Source organism: Boleophthalmus pectinirostris, unplaced genomic scaffold, assembly GCF_026225935.1.
Source record: "Boleophthalmus pectinirostris isolate CB_2022bp ecotype Guang Dong unplaced genomic scaffold, ASM2622593v1 HiC_scaffold_11, whole genome shotgun sequence".
Classification (NCBI taxonomy): Eukaryota; Metazoa; Chordata; class Actinopteri; order Gobiiformes; family Gobiidae; genus Boleophthalmus; species Boleophthalmus pectinirostris.
Genome location: NW_026570994.1, coordinates 16,690,527 through 16,709,657, shown reverse-complemented (window position 1 = coordinate 16,709,657; position 19,131 = coordinate 16,690,527). Strand labels below are relative to the sequence as shown.

The following is a 19,131-nucleotide window of genomic DNA, read 5'->3' as shown; positions in this document are numbered from 1 at the left end:
TTCCCAATACAGATTATGTATTAGTAATGAGCAGCATGAATTAATTGTTTTAAATGTTTAATGATGAATTGATAAGAAGTTATTTTAAGGAAACACTGTTAATGATGAAATGTTGTTGTCTGAGTCAGTCTAATGTAAATAGTTTCTTTAATGTTTTTTGTGACCGCCCAAGGACTGCAGAAGGAAAGTATCTTATAACTAAATCTGACACAGAGCATCTTTTCTCTCTGAATTTAATGTTTTCTGTGCACTGTCCTTGTTTTAAATAAATAATAATAATAATATTCAAATTGTATCTATCCAATAAAGCATACATAACACACATCAATATACAGTAAAATTAAAACAACCAATGGCAATAGGACTAGAAACATGTATATGTAATGAAAAAAGGACAAAGTACAAAAAAATATTTTATTGACAAAAATACTCAACAAAACCTTCAGTTGTCATTAACAGTGAAATAACATGTTCCCAAAAGTCACTATAATGTCTATTCTCTGTTCAAGTATCTGGGATATTTACAATTGTACACATTAAGAAGCACGACTTAAAAAAATACATAAACAACTAATAATTTTAGCATTTAATATACTGTGTGCGATCTAATTTACTGGTACTGAACATATTCATTTTCTTCGAAAATATGAACTTCATACTGTAGCTGCAAAGTAAAATCTAGCTTGAAAAAGACAAACATAGACGGGACAGTATTACATGAAAAAAGCAAACTAATGCCAATAGAAAATGTGATAGTCTGAAACAGGCCCGTCGACAGAAATTTGAAGGTCCAGGGCAAGAAGCATCACATGGGGCCCCCGATAATATAAATTAATAGGCAGAGGTTCAAATTTTGGGGACGTAAAACCTTGGGGACGGGAAAATAGACCCGTTTGTCCCCTGATCTGAATTGATGTTTGTTAAAAATAATGAATCCAAAAAACTACTCAGCTTGAGCAATAAATTAACTAACAAATTAAAGTAGCTCATGATGCCTTAAAGTAAAACTGTGTAACTTTTCTGGTAGAGGCCCTGCTAGTTACTTTTTTTTATTGCTTTACCTCATATTCCAAAATATGGCATTCTTTTTTTTTTTCAGTCTCCATAGAAACAAGCTGGAGACGTCACCAGCCAATTTACAGGTGAGATCTGCGAAGAGGCGACCCCACTCACAATAAGAATACATGTTTTTAAAAGGTGTTTCTGAGGAATAAAAACACCCATAACTGAAAAAATGCATCTTATATAAGTTTAATACCATATTGTGGAACATTAGAGGCAACGAAACCCCCAACCTGAAAAGTTACGCAGTGCATCTTTAACTAAATAACAGCTATATCTTGGTTAAAACATTTTTCCAAGTTATAGAAATGGGCGTATTGCATTTGACCTTAAATATCAATCAAAAAATGCATAAACTTCTTGCTAAAAATGGATGGAAGAATCGAGGCAAGTAAGGAGGCTAACAAAGCAGCAAACTAAGAAGTCAGGGAAGACACCAAAACTACGCGATCGCAATCTTGTTTTGAACGTTTTTTGAGCATACTGGCAAAAGTGTCCTTCGAAGATAGCGTTTAGCCTTTAATATCAAGATATCATGTCTATTTTGATGTCCAAGTGAAGAATTAACATCATAGTTCTTCAGAAAATGCAGTTATTTTTGTAGTAGCAATAGTAGTAATAGTAGTAGTAGTAGCAGAGCAGTAGACAATACTAGAATTTCCAACAGGTTAGCAACAAGCGGAACAAGCCAGGAATGTAACAAACAAACCCAGCTTTCGGCGATGGCCATTTTAGATCTGGAAAAAAAAAAGAACGCTGGGGTCCGAAAGTGAGAGTGGCATTGCAAATGGAAACAAATGCTTCAGTAAATTGGCCTGGGCTGTTTCATGCTGTAGTGGGCTTCCGACGCAGACACATAAGCCGACTCAGGGAAAAAATCTTCGTGGAACTCGGCCAAAAACCTACGAGACAGATGGGAGGGTTGGGAATCGGGGGTGGGAACAGGGAGGGGAGAGAGGACATGCTTTAGTGAGATAGGTGAAAACTCTTGTATCCTTCCTGCCTTCTCGTATTGACACTTCGCCGAGATCACGCCGAGGGTGGTCTATAATGCGATTCTAGTGGCGGAATGTTCGGCAGTTTCCGTGGTGACACAATGCACACATAAGCAAACACAGCCAAAAAAAAAAAAGTCTTAACATAGTCTGAAAAAATACAAAATGGATTTAAACGACTATTGATTACATTGTGCTTTTCCATGCCAAATAGAGTAACGTCTGTGGAGATGCAAGCCCGCTCACAGTAAGAATGTTTTTCACTGCAATAAATACATCCATAATGAGAAAAAAATGCTTATTAATGTCTAATTTTTTGGCAAAAAAGTGACACACTGTGGCTTTAACAATGTTTTCATATCATCTTAGACCCACTAATACAGAAGCCTACGCATTATTTTGGCTTTACTACTTCGAATAACAAAGTATGGTTGGTCAATTATGGGGAAAAAAAAAACATTAATCGAAATTATTTATGTTCTGTCAAAGGTTAAACATACAGTGAAAAAAAGGGACATATTATTTATTAATAACGTTTTGTGATTATGTTTTAAAGGCAACAAAAATAATGGTTGATTGGAGCAATAATTTTAATCAATGTCACCTTAATCATGACATTTTCTTACAATAAAACTTTTGTCTGAAATTGTCTGTACAGTTTGCAAAGAGAAGGTGCCAGGATTGCATTTTTTAGTGTATTGGAGTTCAAAGTCATGAAGTTAGGGGTGAGAAAAATAGCTAAAAATTACTATTACAATTTTGTTGATGCCAGATCACAATTTATATCTCTTTTTATTGTACTTAGTATATGACCATTTCTTTAAAAAGACCCATATTATACTATTCTTTGAATTGTTATAATTAGGGGTGTGCAAAAATATTGAAATAACAATGTATCATATCGTTTAATTTGAAGATACAGTATCAATATCGTGGTCTGCTGTATCGATATATCGCCAAGAGTAATTTTAGGTATATTTTACAAAATTATTCTGTGTAAGAGCTGCAATTGTGTTGACATTTCATTTTAATTTTCACAGTTTTGAGTAAAATTTATGTTTTTCATATTAACTTTGCACAAACTTAATGGGCTTTTAGTATCACAGCCATGATTTTGCCTTTTTTTCACTGAACTGTATCAAACAGATTTGAAATATATTGAATCGAATTGTACTGAATCCAAAGTGCACTGTATTGAAAAACGTATCGTATCGAGGCCTTTGTACCGAGGTATGTATCGTAACGGCAACTTTTTAATGATACCCAGCCCTAGTTATAATATTGTTTCTTCATCACAAACAGACCTGGCAGACCTGTTTTGTTTCATTCACACGTTCCACAAACAAACCCTGCATATTTAGAGAGTTCTTCTCTCAAACAGAAAACACTCTGTTCCACCTTGTGATGTCATGTGGTGTAATACAATAAGTGCTGCACTGTGTTTTTAAACTTTAAAACTTGTGTCATGAATAGCGGTGTGCAAAAATATCTAAATATCATATCATTTAATGTGATGGTACAGCATTGATATTGTGGACTGCAGTATTTTTTGTTGTATTTTACTAAATTATTTAGTTGAAGTGCTACAGTTTTGTTGCTTGTTCAGAGGAAAGAAACTCTTTTATGCGACACATTTGACATTTTCACTGTTTTGATGATTAAAATGTTTGTGTTTCATATGAACTTTGCACAAGAAGTGGTTTAACAAGACTTTAACAAAACTAAAGACTTTTAGTATCACCGCCACGATTTAGAAATTATTTTTTATTGAACCGTATCGAATTGATTTGAAATATATTGTATCAAATCAAAACCTCACTGTATCGAGATATGTATCGAGGTATGTATTGTATCTGCAACTTCTTAATGATACCCAGTCATGTCATGAAGCAAACTTTAAAATTTGCTTCATGACATCACAAGGTGGAACAGAGCATTTTGAGCTTTGCAGATGTAGACAGACTAATAATAAAGGGTTACTAAAACATAAAAAAAAAAAAATTACATGTGTGAATAAAACAAAACACAACACAACACAACTTTTTGACAAAGTCGACGAGTCAATTTTGCGTAATATAGGAACTTTAAGAGAGCTTAACTGGCCATTATTGCTTAACTAAAAAGAAAAAGATATAATAGTACTTAATAAACTCCCCTATGTACCACTAGTAGCCCTCGTCCCACAGTTTGAAAACCCCTGATAGAACAGCCTGACCTCCGACCAACTGACAATCTCCCAAGTGAACTTTCCTCGATATCGTTGCTTCATCCTGCTCTAATCCTGACAGCATGTGCCCTCCACCAGACATATAGATCAACGTATACGGGATCTAACTTCACTATAGCAACGCCAATAAGTCTCCGGGACATCAGAACGAACCAGTATCCACGGGGCAAGCGAATATACCCCCCCGTCCCGTCCTACCCCACCCCGTTCTACCCCTCCCTCCACTACGCGCTCTGCCTATCCTGTTCTGTTCTATCTAATCAGTAGTGAGGAAAGACTAATCCTGGATCTTCTTAGTATTCGCAACTGGGCCAAATCCTCTAAATCTTGCCATCTCATCTTGGCTCCACTGGCCCTCCTAATCTCAATGCAAACAAACCATACTCACAGTGCGGAGCGGTGACAATAAATAACGATTTATTAGTGATATAAGGGAAATGTATAACTGTACACAGCCAGATGTCAGGAATAGGGCTTGATGTGTTAAAGAAATGTGCTGTGTTATAAAACAAAGGGGCTTAAGGTTGTATAAGGTGATGGTATGGGATAATATTAGGAAATTATAACTTGTAACTACATGTTTTTTGTTTTGTGTAGATCTGGGGCGCCTTTTATAAGCTAAGGTAGCTTCTGGGGAGTTTCCCTTTTACAAGACTGTTCTAAATGTACTATGGGTGTAACAAAAACCAAAATGTCCTGGTATCGGTATCGTCAAAAGTCTCTCAGTAATATTGTGGGCCATCACAATATATCAAATTAAATTCATTGTTATGGTGCAGCAATAGTTAAAAAACAGAGGGAACTACATCGACCATGATCCTTTGCTCCATTTTTGTGCAAACTACATGAAGAAACAGAAGTTCTAAGCACTTTTAAGTTAAGTTCTTTGGATTAAGTCCTGTCAAGGCATTTTAAGAGAAAAAAGTAGCATATTCACAATTTTGTTACCGTACTGTTAGATATGGATATCCTTACACCCCTAGTTTGTACATTTTGTAAATAACTAATTAGATAAATAAATAGATAAGATAGTGAAAGGGAATTGTAGAGAGAGGAAAGACTAGATACTAGATAGAGGAGGGGAAGGGAAAGAAAAGGGGTAAAGGGAGGATGGGAGAAAGAGAGAAAAAGAGGCAGAGCTTGGGAAGTGAGAGGAAGAATGAAAGAGAGGATGGACAGATGAATAGACAGATACTGTGATTTTGAGTTACTGAAAGAGAAGATGGTTTGTGCCAGTTTTTGTTTCAGCGAGAGGGAGAGAGAATGGGGTTTTAGGGGTGAACAGAAAGAGAAAGAAATAGGAGGAAAGAGAGATGAGGATCAATAAGAAGAAGAGAAAAAAGATTGCAGAGAGAGAGAGAGATTTTTAATTTTTTTATAACTATTTTAATACTGTTACTATTGTTGTCTTTCATTTGTTGTTTTCTGAAAATTATGAAAATAAACAGCATTTTAAAAAGAACGCAATTGCAGAGATATGAACCATAAACCATGTCTACAATTTATACTGCAAATTCCACCTGAGAATTCTGATTTATTTTGTCCACTATTAAATGTGCTATAAAACCAAATTTGGAGAAGTTTTGTGACACTCAAATGACAAAAATATTCGAAACACTTTGACAAATTTTCCACCAAATTTTAACTTTTTATGAGACATCTGACACACCTTTCTCTCTCTTACACACACACCACACGTCTTTATAGAAAGCATCCAGGAGTCAGTGTTCCTCATTAATAAAGTAGATTATGCTGGCCCCCCATAATTATTGTTCCATCAAAAATATACAGGTCTAGTATCATCACAAAAAAATAGAAGCAATTGTCGAAGAAACTGGGTTAAATTATTTGATAAAATTATGAAATGTGTGATTTTTCTTTGCAATTTATGTTTTAAAAAGAGTATTCTGTTCAAAGTTCACGTTGGCCGCCACCTGTTTGTATCCATGGAAACGTTGTTGCTTTGTTAGAATGTTCCGTAGTATAGATTAAACCTTTCTATCGCGACAGGAGACGAGCAGGTTACAGCACTACGCTACATTACAGTTCAGATCTGTGGAGAGGAGTCCCTGTTCACAGAAGAAATTATTGTATTTTTGAGCTGTAATGATTAATTCTCTACATGGATATGCTTAAAGTCATACCATGGAACTTTCCAGAATAAGACAAGTTTGTAAGGGATGCTCCACCAGAAAAGTTGCGCAGTGCACCTTTAAAAATGTCCTGAAGAAATTACAAAAAGCCTGCGTAGTTAACATTTCAGTATTTTATACTTGGCATTCTCTCAACCCGAGTACTTTATGTCCTCGAATATTGCATTAGTTAATATTCATAAAAACTGGCTTTAATCTAAGAAAACGAGAGGACGGACAAAAATAAAAAAGACAAACTGAGCCCAAGTCCCAGAATGCATTGCACTTCCCTCACATCAATCAGTTCGGTGCAATCTGCCTCTTGATTTTAAAATTAAAGTGTGAAGGATTTCCCGATAGACTCCACGGTTTGAGCCAGACCCCAGGGTAAAAAGATGTTTAATATTTTTAGATTTTAGACAGAAAATCATTCATTAGACCAGTTTTGAGACCTGGCCTGTCAGGATAATTGTCTATTGACTTGTTTAGTGAAAGATAAACAGTACTTCTCAAGGCTCAATGTTTACTTTGTTTACTTTTCTCAAGGACTGTTAACCGCCTAGAGCTTAGAATGTTTCACAGTAAGGCATTAAATTATCTATCTCCATGGAGACAACTATTGACTTGTTTAGTGAAAAATAGCATAACATTTCTCAGAGCTCAGTGTTTATTTGTATCATATATTTGCACTAGAGGGGAACTTTCTCTTATTTTATGAAGTACATTGAAATTTGAGTTGTAAAGGATTTCATTAAATTATCTATCACCATGGAGACAACCTAGTGACTGACACAGGCCAGATTTGTGGAGAGGCGAGCCCTGCCCACAGTAAGAATGTTTTTGTATTTTTGAGCACTTTTAATGAAATAAATACTTGACAAGATCCATTTAATGCCACACAGACAAAAAAAACAACAACTATATCAACATAGAGACAAGAAGGTGAGTTATCTCCCAACAGAAAATGTTACGTAGTGTAGCTTTAACATATTTGTGATTCATTCAAACTAACTTAAAAGGTGCACTATGTAATTTTTTGGTTGGGGGTCCGTCACCTGCTTGTTTCTATAGATATGTCACTACTCTACCTGGAATGCACGAGGAGCCTGATTCATCAGACGATTTCACTTCGTAGAAACCGTCTGACCTTGCAGCATTAGGATTTATTCGCTCGATGGTAGGCGGGTACTTTTTTAAAATTTAACCAATCACTGCTATTTGTTTGTGACGTATGTAATGCGCCGCTAACTGGGCTAACTGTTATATTAAGCTTTTCCCAAATCCCGTAGGAAGAAGGGCAATAACGTCTTTCCCCTTGATAAAATTCACCAAACATTCTCTTTGTTCCGGTTTAAATCCTCGATCTCAGGAATCGTTACCAACACAGAATGTCTGGCTCTTCACTGATTGGCTGGTGCCCGAACTCGCACTTCCAGGGTTTTTGCGAACCATCTACTGTATTCCTGACCTAGTCACTCGAGAGAAATGACATTGAATGGAGGCACTAGGTGGCGCCAGCCTGGCTAGGAATGTTCCACAGTATGACATTAAACAGCTCTACCTTACATTTTTTCAATTAAAGATGATTTTATTACTCAAAAATACTTAGAAAAACAGCCATTCTGACTGTGAGCGGGGGTCGCCTCTCCACAGATCTGACCTGTAACTTGGTCTGGTTTGGTCTCCATGAAGATAGAAAGGTTTAAACATTTCAGGCAAACCAGAAAATTTAGATAATGCACCTTTAACAGAGCTGTGATTCATTCAAAATAACTTCTGTGGTCCAGAGTTGTTTTGATTTTTTTTTTATTTACTATATAGTTAATTTAGGATTTAGTATAATTAAGGATTTAACTGCGATTATACTGCTTTAGTGTTACTGTGTCTGTGGCATAAAGTGGTTTTCAGTCATAATTTGTCATAATATTTTCTGCTGTAATACACACAGCATTCGTTACCATGACACTCAGGGCAGAGAGAGAGTGAGTTTGAACCCAGATGAGATTAAATGCTCTATACACACAGCTTTCTATGGTGGCCCCATTATGTTGTATGAGAAACGACTGATTTACTGTTCAGTGACAGTGGTTACATAAAAGGATGTCCTACGCAGAGTTCAATAAAGTGCTGGCAGTGCAGAAATGAAACTCATGCCTCAGATACAGATGGCTCCCAGTGATAAGAGAAGGTTACACTTGTGGTACTGTTTTTAATTGGGAAGTTTAAAGGCCATATTAATCAGTCAAGGATGTAAAGATTCATCAGTTAATTGATAATAGTGATTATTCAGTAGATAATATAATCTTAAAAGGTGCATTGTACAACTTTTCTGGTGGAGGGTCCATCACTTGCTTGTCTCCACAGAAATGTTATTGTTGCCTGGAATGTTCCATGGTATGACATTAAACATATATATTTAGCATTTATTCATTACGAGCGCTTCTGTTACTCAAAAGTACATTCATTCTCTCTGTGAACAGGGGCGACTCTCCACAGATCTGACCTGTAATGTAGTCTACAACTGTCTCCCCTCAGATTGATAAATTTAATCTCTATTGTCTATCCATGGAGACAAGCAGGTAGATGACCCTCCACAAAAAAAGTTGCGCACTGCTTTTTTTTCTAAATTAAAGGCAAACTTTCTGGAAGTGGCACTGCACCTGTATGATCTAGTGGAAATAGGAAGTTAAAACCACATGCTGAACATTCTTCATAAGACTTAGGTTAGGTTTACACTAAATCGAATCACTGTATCGGAAATTATTTGTGTCCAGACTAGGGATGGGCATGTTTAGTCAATTAATTTAATCGATTACGTTCATTTTAATCGACAAACCGAATGTAGGTTGCTGTGTATAGCGTGACCAAACAGGGGTCTGTACATGTGTCTCTCTGCACTCAGAAGGAGCAAGACACAAAAAGTCGTTCAGTCTGCAACGTACTGAAGTGCAAATGCGAACGACGTACAATGATGACTTGTACAAGAATGTCCACGCTTTCCGTTCGGGACAAGTGGGAGGCCATGTGCACAGTGTACAAAGCAGGAACATGTTTCAGTGTCCAGTGGGAAAAAGTTTTGCCAGGTGAGAGTAGTGCAATGTCGATGACGAGGCCCGACCCCACCCGACATCTCCCACCCCCCGTACGGTGTCCTGGTTTTGACAAACGCAAATACGGTCACACTAACCTGTATTCCAATGAGTCGTGTCTTTTAATCCGACAGAAGTTGACCGCATCAGTGACACAAGAGCTGTAGTTTTATCTTCGCTTAGTTTATGCAAATTAGCGATGCGGTTTTAAGTTTCGGTTCTGTGAGAGTTGCGCAAAACTGAATTAAACACATTATAATGTCAAACGGATTGATGTGGCTCTAGAGTCGTTACGGTTTATATGTCGTAAAGTTGAATTTATTTATGCAGATTAGTAGTGCAGATAGTAATAATAGTGATGATCATTTTAATATAAAAATGTTAATGATTAATCGATAATCAATCGTTAATTCTTCCGACGATCGATTAAGAAAATTTCACCGAATGCCCATCCCTAGTCCAGACACGTCGTTTTTGTGTCCGCAATCAAAGTCTTCCCTCCACACAGTAACGCGAAACCACCTGAAATGCTTGTCACATGACTAGGCTGGCGTCAAGTTATCACAACGTCATGTGGGCAGTAAAAACAAGGAAGTGGAGCACCGATTCCGAGCCGAGATGGCAACACAGTGGACCGACGACAAGGTTCAGTAGTTACTGAACGCAACAGTGGATTTTAAGATTGGTTTGTTTAAACTGTTTTCCGCAATAGTGTCACATGACCAATGTCACAAACCCAGAGAATCAGGAAGGCACAAGTCAGTGGCGTGGTCCAATAAGGACACAACTAGAGCTCCTACGTCAGCATATCAGCGTATTCAGGAGTCCACACAGTGCCAAATCAAATCTGCACTCAGATGAATTCGTGGGAGCTGGCGGCACCAGATCGTTCTGTCTCTGGAGCCGTTTTCCATCGGATTGGTGTGCATGAATGATGGGGCCTTAATGTCATACTGTGAAATATTATACCCAAACTAACAATGTTTCCATGGAAATAAGAGTAAGAGGCCCTCCTCCAGGCCAAATAAGAGTCAGGTTTGTGGAGATGCAAGCCCGCTCAAGAGTAAGGTGGTAGTTTGCATGTTATTTCCACATTTTCCAGTGCAACCAAACAGAAAATATTGAAAAACCTTTGTCCAGCTGACAGATTTAAATTATTCTTTTGCCGTGGACAAACCTGGACGACTGAGGAATTACACAACAGCTAAAAGGTTACATGCTGTGGCTTTAAATGTCATACTCCACTTTGAGAAAAATTCTGTATAGACCTATTGTATCAAGCTTTACCATATTCACCTTACCCAGTCCTCGTATTGTTTTCAAATAATACAACGTTATATCATTTATCTGCTCCCACCATCTCTCTCTCTCTCTCTCTCTCTCTTTCTCTCCGTCTGTTGTGCCCTGCTCCGGAGCGCTGCCTAGTGGCCCGTGGCGGTACTGCAGATGTTTGATTAGAGGCTGCAGGACCTAAATCCCTGAGGTTTGGGGCAGGCTGAACTGAAGATCGCAGTGGAGGATTTAAAGATTAGACGTGTGCTTGTGTAACGCTCATCACTGCACACGGACACATGCTTCTCTCCTCTATCTCTCTCTCCCCTTTCTCTCACTCTTTTTCACTTTCTCTCTGTCTCTGTCTCTCTCCACTTAGAAACATCACAGACTGTACACTTTTTATTATTGCCTTGGTTTTGTTTTGAAATATGTCTGATTATTTTTGGTCTGAGCAAATTGGGAAAAATATCTAATTGAAATTGCGGACAGATTTGCAATTTATGTTTTAAAGGTGCATTGTATAACTTTTCTGGAGGGACTTTATCATCATCTTAGACCAAACCAGACCAAGTTACAGGTCAGATCTATGGAGAGGCGACCCCGCTGACAATCTGAATGCTGTTTCTTCTAGGTATTTTTGAGCTATAAAACCACCTGTAATTGAATAAAAGTAAGATAGAGGTGTTTAATATCATAATGTGGAACATTCCAGGCAGAGCAATAACATCTCCATAGAAACAAGCAAGTGACGGACCCCCCCCCCAACAGAAAAGTTACATAATGCACCTTTAACAATCCAACTATCTGTCAATTACATCACCTACTTTTTCCGTAAAGAAATCCAAATTAAACATGCACTAAATAACTTTTCTGGTGGATGGTGAGTCACCTGCTTTGCCTCGAATGTCCCACAGTATGGCATTAAACATTTCTATCTCCATGGACACCACCAGGCGCCAGAAAAGTTGCATAGTGCAGCTTTCAAACCAATTTAATGACCCCAATCCCATAGGATAAATAATCCAATCAGATACTACAGTAGTACGAAAGGTGAATACCCCAAAGTACGGCATTAACTTTTCTATCGCCATGGACACGAGCAGGTGGCAGAAAAGTTACATAGCATGCCTTTAAAATTAGATTTGACCTTGTAGATTTTGTTTGTTTTTTTTTTACCTGAGAAACTGCTCCAGATGTTTGATCAGCGCCCTCAAATTCCTCTCTGGGATCTGCATCTTTCCGAGGATGTCAGGAAGTTTGACTAAAAACACAAAACGGTTCAATACAATACACCGTAACCTTTAAAACTGTGGAAAATATGCTGAAAATGGGAAATAAAAGTTACCAAAAAGCCTGAGGAGGTGCTGTGATCCGTAGAGATAAGATGGAGGCGGAGGTTGGTCGTTCATTGGGTAATTATCGGGAGTCAACTTCCAGCTCAAAACCTGCGCAACAGAGCAAAGAGTTAGTCATAAAAGTTAAAAAAGCAAGGTTTATATAGTTTACTGGCCTAGAAAATATATTGATACTTAAAGTCTGTACATGAGAGAGGCACTTAAAATAAAAACAGTATCATCCAATCTTTTCATATCAAGTACCACATCTGAAAATATTTGACTTTCTAAAAACAAGTTTAAGCACAAAAGGAAAAATCTACACAAAACCAGGACTAAACCAGGACTAAACCCAAGACTAAACAAGGACTATACCGAGACTAAGCCAGGACTATATCAAGACTATAGCAAGACTAAACCAGGACTAAACCAGGACTAAACAAGACTAAACAGGACTAACCAGGACTAAACCAGACTAAACCAGGACTAAACAGGACTAAAGCAGGACTATAGCAGGTCTATAGCAGGTCTATAGCAGGTCTATAGCAGGTCTATAGCAGGACTATAGCAGCACTACACTATAACTATACCAGGACTATATCAAGACTATACCAGGACTATATCAAGACTATACCAAGACTATACCAAGACTAAACCAGGACTAAACCAGGACTAAACCAGGACTAAACCAAGACTAAACCAAGACTAAACCAGGACTAAACCAGGACTAAACCAGGACTATACCAAGACTATACCAAGACTACACCAGGACTACACCAGGACTACACCAGGACTACACCAGGACTACACCTGGACTACACCTGGCGTAAAATGAGCCACCAAATATGGGTTATGGATTAAACTGGGACTAAGAACTACATAAGGACTAGAACAGAATCAAGTCTAGACCAAACCAAAACAAGAGAAAACACACCTAAAAGTTAGTCTTGCACTAAACCAGAACCCATGCACTAATGTTATGTTACACTTTTTGGCAGATTAAACCTTAATTTAACAGAATATAGGTTTTGTTATTTATTTTAATTAGTCTAATCATAGCTATTGATCAAAAAGGAAATTGAAAAAAACCTAAATTGCACAATAAACTTTTTATTCTTTCTATTTTCTATCTAAAGTGTCTACTTACTTTAGTTTCGGCCTTTGTTCACAGTACGGTTGCTAGGTAACAATTATGAAACTACCCTTTACTTATGTCATATCTGCTGATTATGTCCAACCAAGAAGTGAAATTATAAACTTAACCAATATTAATTAGTAGTTTTAAAGGTGCACTGTGTAACTTTTTGATTGAGGGCTTTTGTTTCTATGGATATGTCACTGCTCTGTCTGGAATGTTCCACAGTATGACAATAAATACAGCAGCTCTACCTTACATTTATTCAATTACAGGTGTTTTTTTTAGCTCAAAATACCTGGATTTACAAGCAAGAAAAGCATTTGAGGGCCCCGCCACCAGAAAGGTTACACAATACACATTAAACATTATGGTTGCTAGGTAACAGCTATGGAATATCTGCTGCCTGTGTCCAAGCGGGAAGTAAAATTACAAACTTCACCGATATAAATGACTATTATAACCTGGCATCTGCACTCTAACCATCGTTCTACATTAAGGACTCTTCATTCCCCTGGACAGTAGCATTAGTTACACAGTGTCCTTGGACTAATCATATCTCTTTGGGCTAATGGCGCTGGGGCTGTAATAGTCTGATCACCTCATTGAGCTCATTGTTTCTCCGGCTCTCCAATCCGTAGAAGGGACCAGTGCGCTCTTTGTTCGGCGTCAAGGGCAAGGGGGAGGACGAGCCGCTGTGGACCGGAGTCTCTGGGGGAGAGAGGGAGAGAAGTGCAAATTTAGGAGAGATTGGAAATAAAATGGGAAAAAAAATCTGTAAAAAATTGCTTAGTGGAGGGTAGTGGATGGTAAAGAAGTGGACTGGCATCATCTAGTGATAGGAAGTGGTTACTACAACTGAGAATGAGTTATGTGGTTTTATAGCAATGTATCAAAAAGTAGAAAATTCAGAGAAGAAAGCGGATAGTACAAATTGCTTAACTTTTTTCATTTTTTTCTGTATACTGTATATTTAATTTCACGTATTTGTTTTGTGTTGGGGTTTTTTTTGTATTATATTATGTTTTAGATTAAACTGGAACTAAACTTGGACTAGAACAGGACCAAACCAAATCTATCTCAGGATTAAACTGGACTCGAACCCAGTATAAACCAGCTAACAAGGTGGTTTATATTTTAGTTGTAAATGAAGGCTATATTAGTTACATAAAGTTGTATTATGTTTTCTAAGGATGCATTGACACAAATTTCAACACTATAGCCATGTTTTCTCACTGGAAGAAGCCCCTAACCCCACAGACATTTTATTTGGTTAAATAATTTGTCACTCAAATAGATACTGGTGTGTGTTAGCATCGTATTTATGTTGCAACTTATTTTGTTTTGACTCACTCCTGTCGAGGTTTAGGAAGAACTTGGGCTGCGCTGGACTGTCAACAATCCTGCGTTTTGTCTGAGGAGACGCTGTGGCACTGCCCCCGCCTGAAATATCAAACATACGGATTATGATTTCATTCTAATGCTGTCACAAAACAAAAAACTTTAAAACTTTAACTTTTCAGTCTCGATAATAGAAGAATAGAATAGAGATTTTGATACCCAAATTATGATTTTAAAAGCTTTTTAGGCAATATTGTCATTTTTAACACAAAATAATAGTAGGTTTATTATACCAGGTGTTTTTTTTTTTTACTTTTCTACAACAGAACAAGAACAAGCAAATGGTTAACCAGATAACTTCCTATTGACTTTACTGTATATAAGAACTCAACAAAATCATGCTATTTAGATTTTAACAATTTGCCTGCCACATGCTGGATTTATAAACATTATCACCAGACACACAGCTCCGTGTACCTCCACTGCTGCCCTCTGCTGGCCGGTCCCCTCCTGACGTGTTCCTGGTGGAGCGTCTCAGACTTTGGTTCTGGAAGTTGATGCAGTCCATGTCGGGGTGCCTCCTGCGTTTGGGCGTGGGGTTGCCGGCGGTGGCGGCGGTGGTGGGCGTTGCCGTGGAGACGTCACTGAGCGCGGGCTGGCTGTCCGTGGACTGAGGAGTAGGAGGGTTGTGCACCGGAGGGCTGGGACTCCTCTCCCTCTGAACACTGGAATAAAAATAAAATACCATTGTGATTTTTATAGCTTTTTAACAAAAATACAGGAAAATAAGCCCAAGATTTTATTTTAATTTCAACATTTAATTAAACTCTAAACTTGTATATGGTGTTTTAATGCATTGGTGTACTGTTCATAGTCACTCTTTGCCATTTTAGTCCAAACTAGGTAAAAAAAAATTAGCAGCTCTATTCGAAACGTGTTTGTAGGCAGACTGTTTCACTTCAAACAATATCAAAACTGGTACCAAACATTAACCAAAAACATTAAACCTAATGTACCTGTTTGCTTGGCTTTCTCTAATTTCTTCTTTATATTGATGTACATTTAACACTGTAGATATAAGGGAAGAACTGAGGGAGTATACAAAACGTTATTGCTTCTTTTCTGTCAACAATAGCAGTTCCAATTTATATGCAAAATGCCCAGTTTTAGAGGCAGCACTGGGGTACATAAAAAATAAAATAAAATTATAATGACATATTGCGCAGACATGAAATACGTACTTGCTGGAGGACGGAGAGTTTTCGTTGATGGCCATGAAGAGTCGTGAAGAGCTGACTTTTTTGAACTGCGCTTGTTCACACGGATACAAGAGGATCATGGGTAATGTGAAGTCAAAAGTGATCCTCAGACCGTCCACCATTTCTTTACACAAGTCCTCACTGGAAAAAAGTCATAACGTTATTTAGGAATCAGCAAGTATAAGAAGAAAACAATGTAAGTGAAACTGTGCTATTAATGTTAATTAGGGTCTAAACCAAGCGTCCCTTACCTCTTTTCAGGAGAGACCGGTTGTGGGACAGTGTTTTGAGAGGCCTGCTGTCGTCTGTACCTCTCATTGGCCATAAAGGCTTTGTTTATGGCAAAGTGTTTGACATAAGACTCCAGAATGTGCACAACGTTTGTCTGGCATGGCACCATCACCAGCTAAAGACAAGAGATAAGAGAGAGTTTTAGTGAAATCAAGAAAAAATACACAAATATTGTGAATTATTTAAAGATGGGATATTACACTTCTATGGGGCATTCATTGATAAAATATAACATAGGTATAACATATTTGGTAGTCAATTATGCATAATACCCCTTCTTTAAGTTTTAATTTGAATACAGTACCTTCTTTCTCTTGTTGATGTAAAAACAGTCATCCTCCAATTTTTTCTTGAGAACATCTGGGATGCTTATGTCCACATGGACAGCCTTTTCTTCGCACTCCCTCTTGACGTTGATGTCCGGTTCAACCCTCTAGAAGGTGGAGAAAATGTAGTTATGTGAATTATGAATTATTAAAGCAAATTTAAGTGTTATTGGAGAGAATGTAGTGCTTACCATTTTGTTAATATCCTCGGAGAAAGCGCTATCTCCACTATTTGAAGATTCCGGGTCAGAATCGTCTGGGTCTGAGCTGTCAGAGGAGGACGAAATCAAACCTGAAAAACAAACAAAATTTTTTTTGTATTATTTTATAATATTGTAATATTTTACTAAATTAATTCGTTTTAACAGAAATTAATAAGCACAAAATATGATGTAACTTGGAAAATTCTGTTTTAGTTTACATTTTACTCAGCATTTGTATTTATTCTTACACGCATCATCGCTGTCCTCCTCTTTAGGCAGAGTCTTCAGAACTGTTTTAGAACCAGATTGACGACGGCGCCTCTTTGCCCATGCCTTTTTCTTCCTACAACAAGAAACACACATTTAGTGCCTTTAACAGATTGTATTGTAATATGTGAGCTAATGTCTCCAAGTAATTTCCTTTGTGGAGTGTCTAACTCTAAATAAAACATATGGAAATGCAATGTAATAAGTAGCTGACTGGAAGGCAAACACACAAAACTGTTCTCTAAGTATGTTGCACCGTGTATTACAAAAGAGACCCCTTACATGCGCCCTAGAGCTTTACGAGCCAATTTACGTTGTAATTTCCTGTTTTCTTCTGTGTCACTTAGGACATGATCTTCTGCAGCCCAGCGATCCCAGCTACAAGAGATAAAATATGATTAACAACGAGAGTACAGCGTATATTAAAATTATTTAACCAAGTATATGCCAATTACCTTCTATTCCAACCATTAAAATGAATCAGGTACTTGGGGACTCTCCTTCCATGTTCATCTGTACCAGTTAACACGTCCAGAACCTAAATAAAAAAGATAATAAAGTCCATAAGTAAAATATTGTGTGCACGTGTTTAAATGAACTCGTATGAATAAATAATTTGAAGCCTATTACTGTTAATATACCGGGAGCACACTTGAAAACATATACAGTCCCATTTAAAACTTGGCTTTTTAAAGTTAATTAATAATATTTAGTGTAGTGTATAAAGTATAACCTGTTTTTAAAGCTGTAATAACGCGCGTTTGACAGTTATTGGCTAATGCTAATGACAAGCTACATGCTAACAAAATGTAAACAGACGAACATGTTAGCATCACTTAGCATTAGCAATAGGAGTATGAATGAACGTAATTTTACTGACAAATAAATAATAACATTGTTGTAGATTGTACGTGTGAACTAACCATTTATAAACCAAGCCCTGAGTCATTCTGTGTTGTCTTTATGTGGTTAAAATTAGAGAATAACGACTAATTCAAGCGTAAAAGAGACTGCTAGGTAGCAAGCAAAAGCTAGCGCTAAGACTCTGCAAAGGTTTATAACAGTGGTTTATAATGGCGCGCTTTCTAAGGATCACAAATGAAACTTAAGTATTTCCAGGTGTCAGGTATTTGCATAATACATAATTGCATTTACAATCCAAATGCATGCTAATATGCACGTGTGCGTTTACGTTTGAATGAATGGAGGCTGAACAGACATCACAAATATTGAATCATCCTTGACGTAAATATATGTTATCTAACCTACCCGGAAACAGATAAGAAGATAACTAATTACTGTACAACGTTGCATAACAAAATGGAATAGTCGCTAGTGGCAGCTACATAGTGCACTGCAAGAACCCAGCTTTGAAAATGTAATAAAATTGTGCGTAAAATGTGCCAAAATCGCCAAAACAGCACTCATTATCTTGCATAATTCACCTTTGCGTCATACAACACTTTGGCTTTGGTGGGATCAGGCTCGAAACACAGCACACGTTCTCCTTTATGGAAGAGATATTTTATTCCCCGCGAATTCATTTGTTCATGGCGGCTTCAATGGAGAAAGAGGCAACCGAGCGAGCACCCAATAAAGGACCCTTACAAAATCCTTAACCCTTTATCCACCGGGAGGGTCTCTGTGCTTCCAGGGATGGCGCTGTTGTTTTGGGATAGGTTATACGGGCTGTAGTAGGCTGCTCGCTGCATTCAACCACTCTTGTGCATCCACCAACCGAGTGCAATGATGTTTCTTCCTGTTGCGCACGCGATAAACTCCAACCCAGTTTCCAATGCAAGCTGCCCAAACAATAAAACAAGAAAAACGATGTGTTGAAATGTGGAAAAATCGAGGTTAGATCCAAAAGAAGCAAGGCAGACGCGGAAAAACTCGTGCGCAACGCGTGGTACCTACTACAAGACCTATGCGTAAACAGCGCACCAGGAAGCGGGGTTGCCAGATACTGCGCTCAGTTTCCTGTGTGGTTGCAAAATACAGAAGTGTGCAGACTGACTAGAGGAGCCAGAAAATAGCTGATACTTTCAAAATAATATGGCTTAATTCAATAAAGTAGAAGTATAAAGGAAGCAACTACATATTTAATAGGGCGTACTCGGCGAAGGCTTCTACAAGAAAAACGTTTCACCATTTCAACCACTTGCTCACATAAAAAAGCTTTAGTTACTCACAAA

The 19,131-nt window shown here is 37.7% G+C and overlaps 1 protein-coding gene across 3 annotated transcripts; it reads right to left on the bottom strand.

Annotated features, from left to right (window-relative positions):
• Nucleotides 1–400: 400 nt before the first annotated feature.
• On the bottom strand, nucleotides 401–18,885 carry LOC110173075 (MSL complex subunit 3). Of its 3 annotated transcripts, none has more exons than XM_020939051.2 (15): nucleotides 18,382–18,885; nucleotides 17,392–17,474; nucleotides 17,219–17,314; nucleotides 16,918–17,012; nucleotides 16,658–16,758; nucleotides 16,445–16,573; nucleotides 16,101–16,255; nucleotides 15,832–15,990; nucleotides 15,607–15,678; nucleotides 15,068–15,315; nucleotides 14,603–14,692; nucleotides 13,851–13,960; nucleotides 12,126–12,225; nucleotides 11,957–12,041; nucleotides 401–1,964 (listed from the first exon to the last, which is right to left on the bottom strand). In XM_020939051.2, exons 1-15 carry the CDS (start codon nucleotides 18,478–18,480, stop codon nucleotides 1,865–1,867), a joined length of 1,722 nt encoding a protein of 573 aa, XP_020794710.1. In that variant the 5' UTR covers nucleotides 18,481–18,885; the 3' UTR covers nucleotides 401–1,864. The 3 variants fall into 3 exon arrangements, with proteins under 3 accessions (XP_020794710.1, XP_055020730.1, XP_020794717.1); XM_055164755.1 differs by lacking the exon at nucleotides 18,382–18,885 and adding an exon at nucleotides 17,860–17,968; XM_020939058.2 differs by lacking the exon at nucleotides 15,607–15,678.
• Between the last annotated feature and the right edge of the window lie 246 nt (nucleotides 18,886–19,131).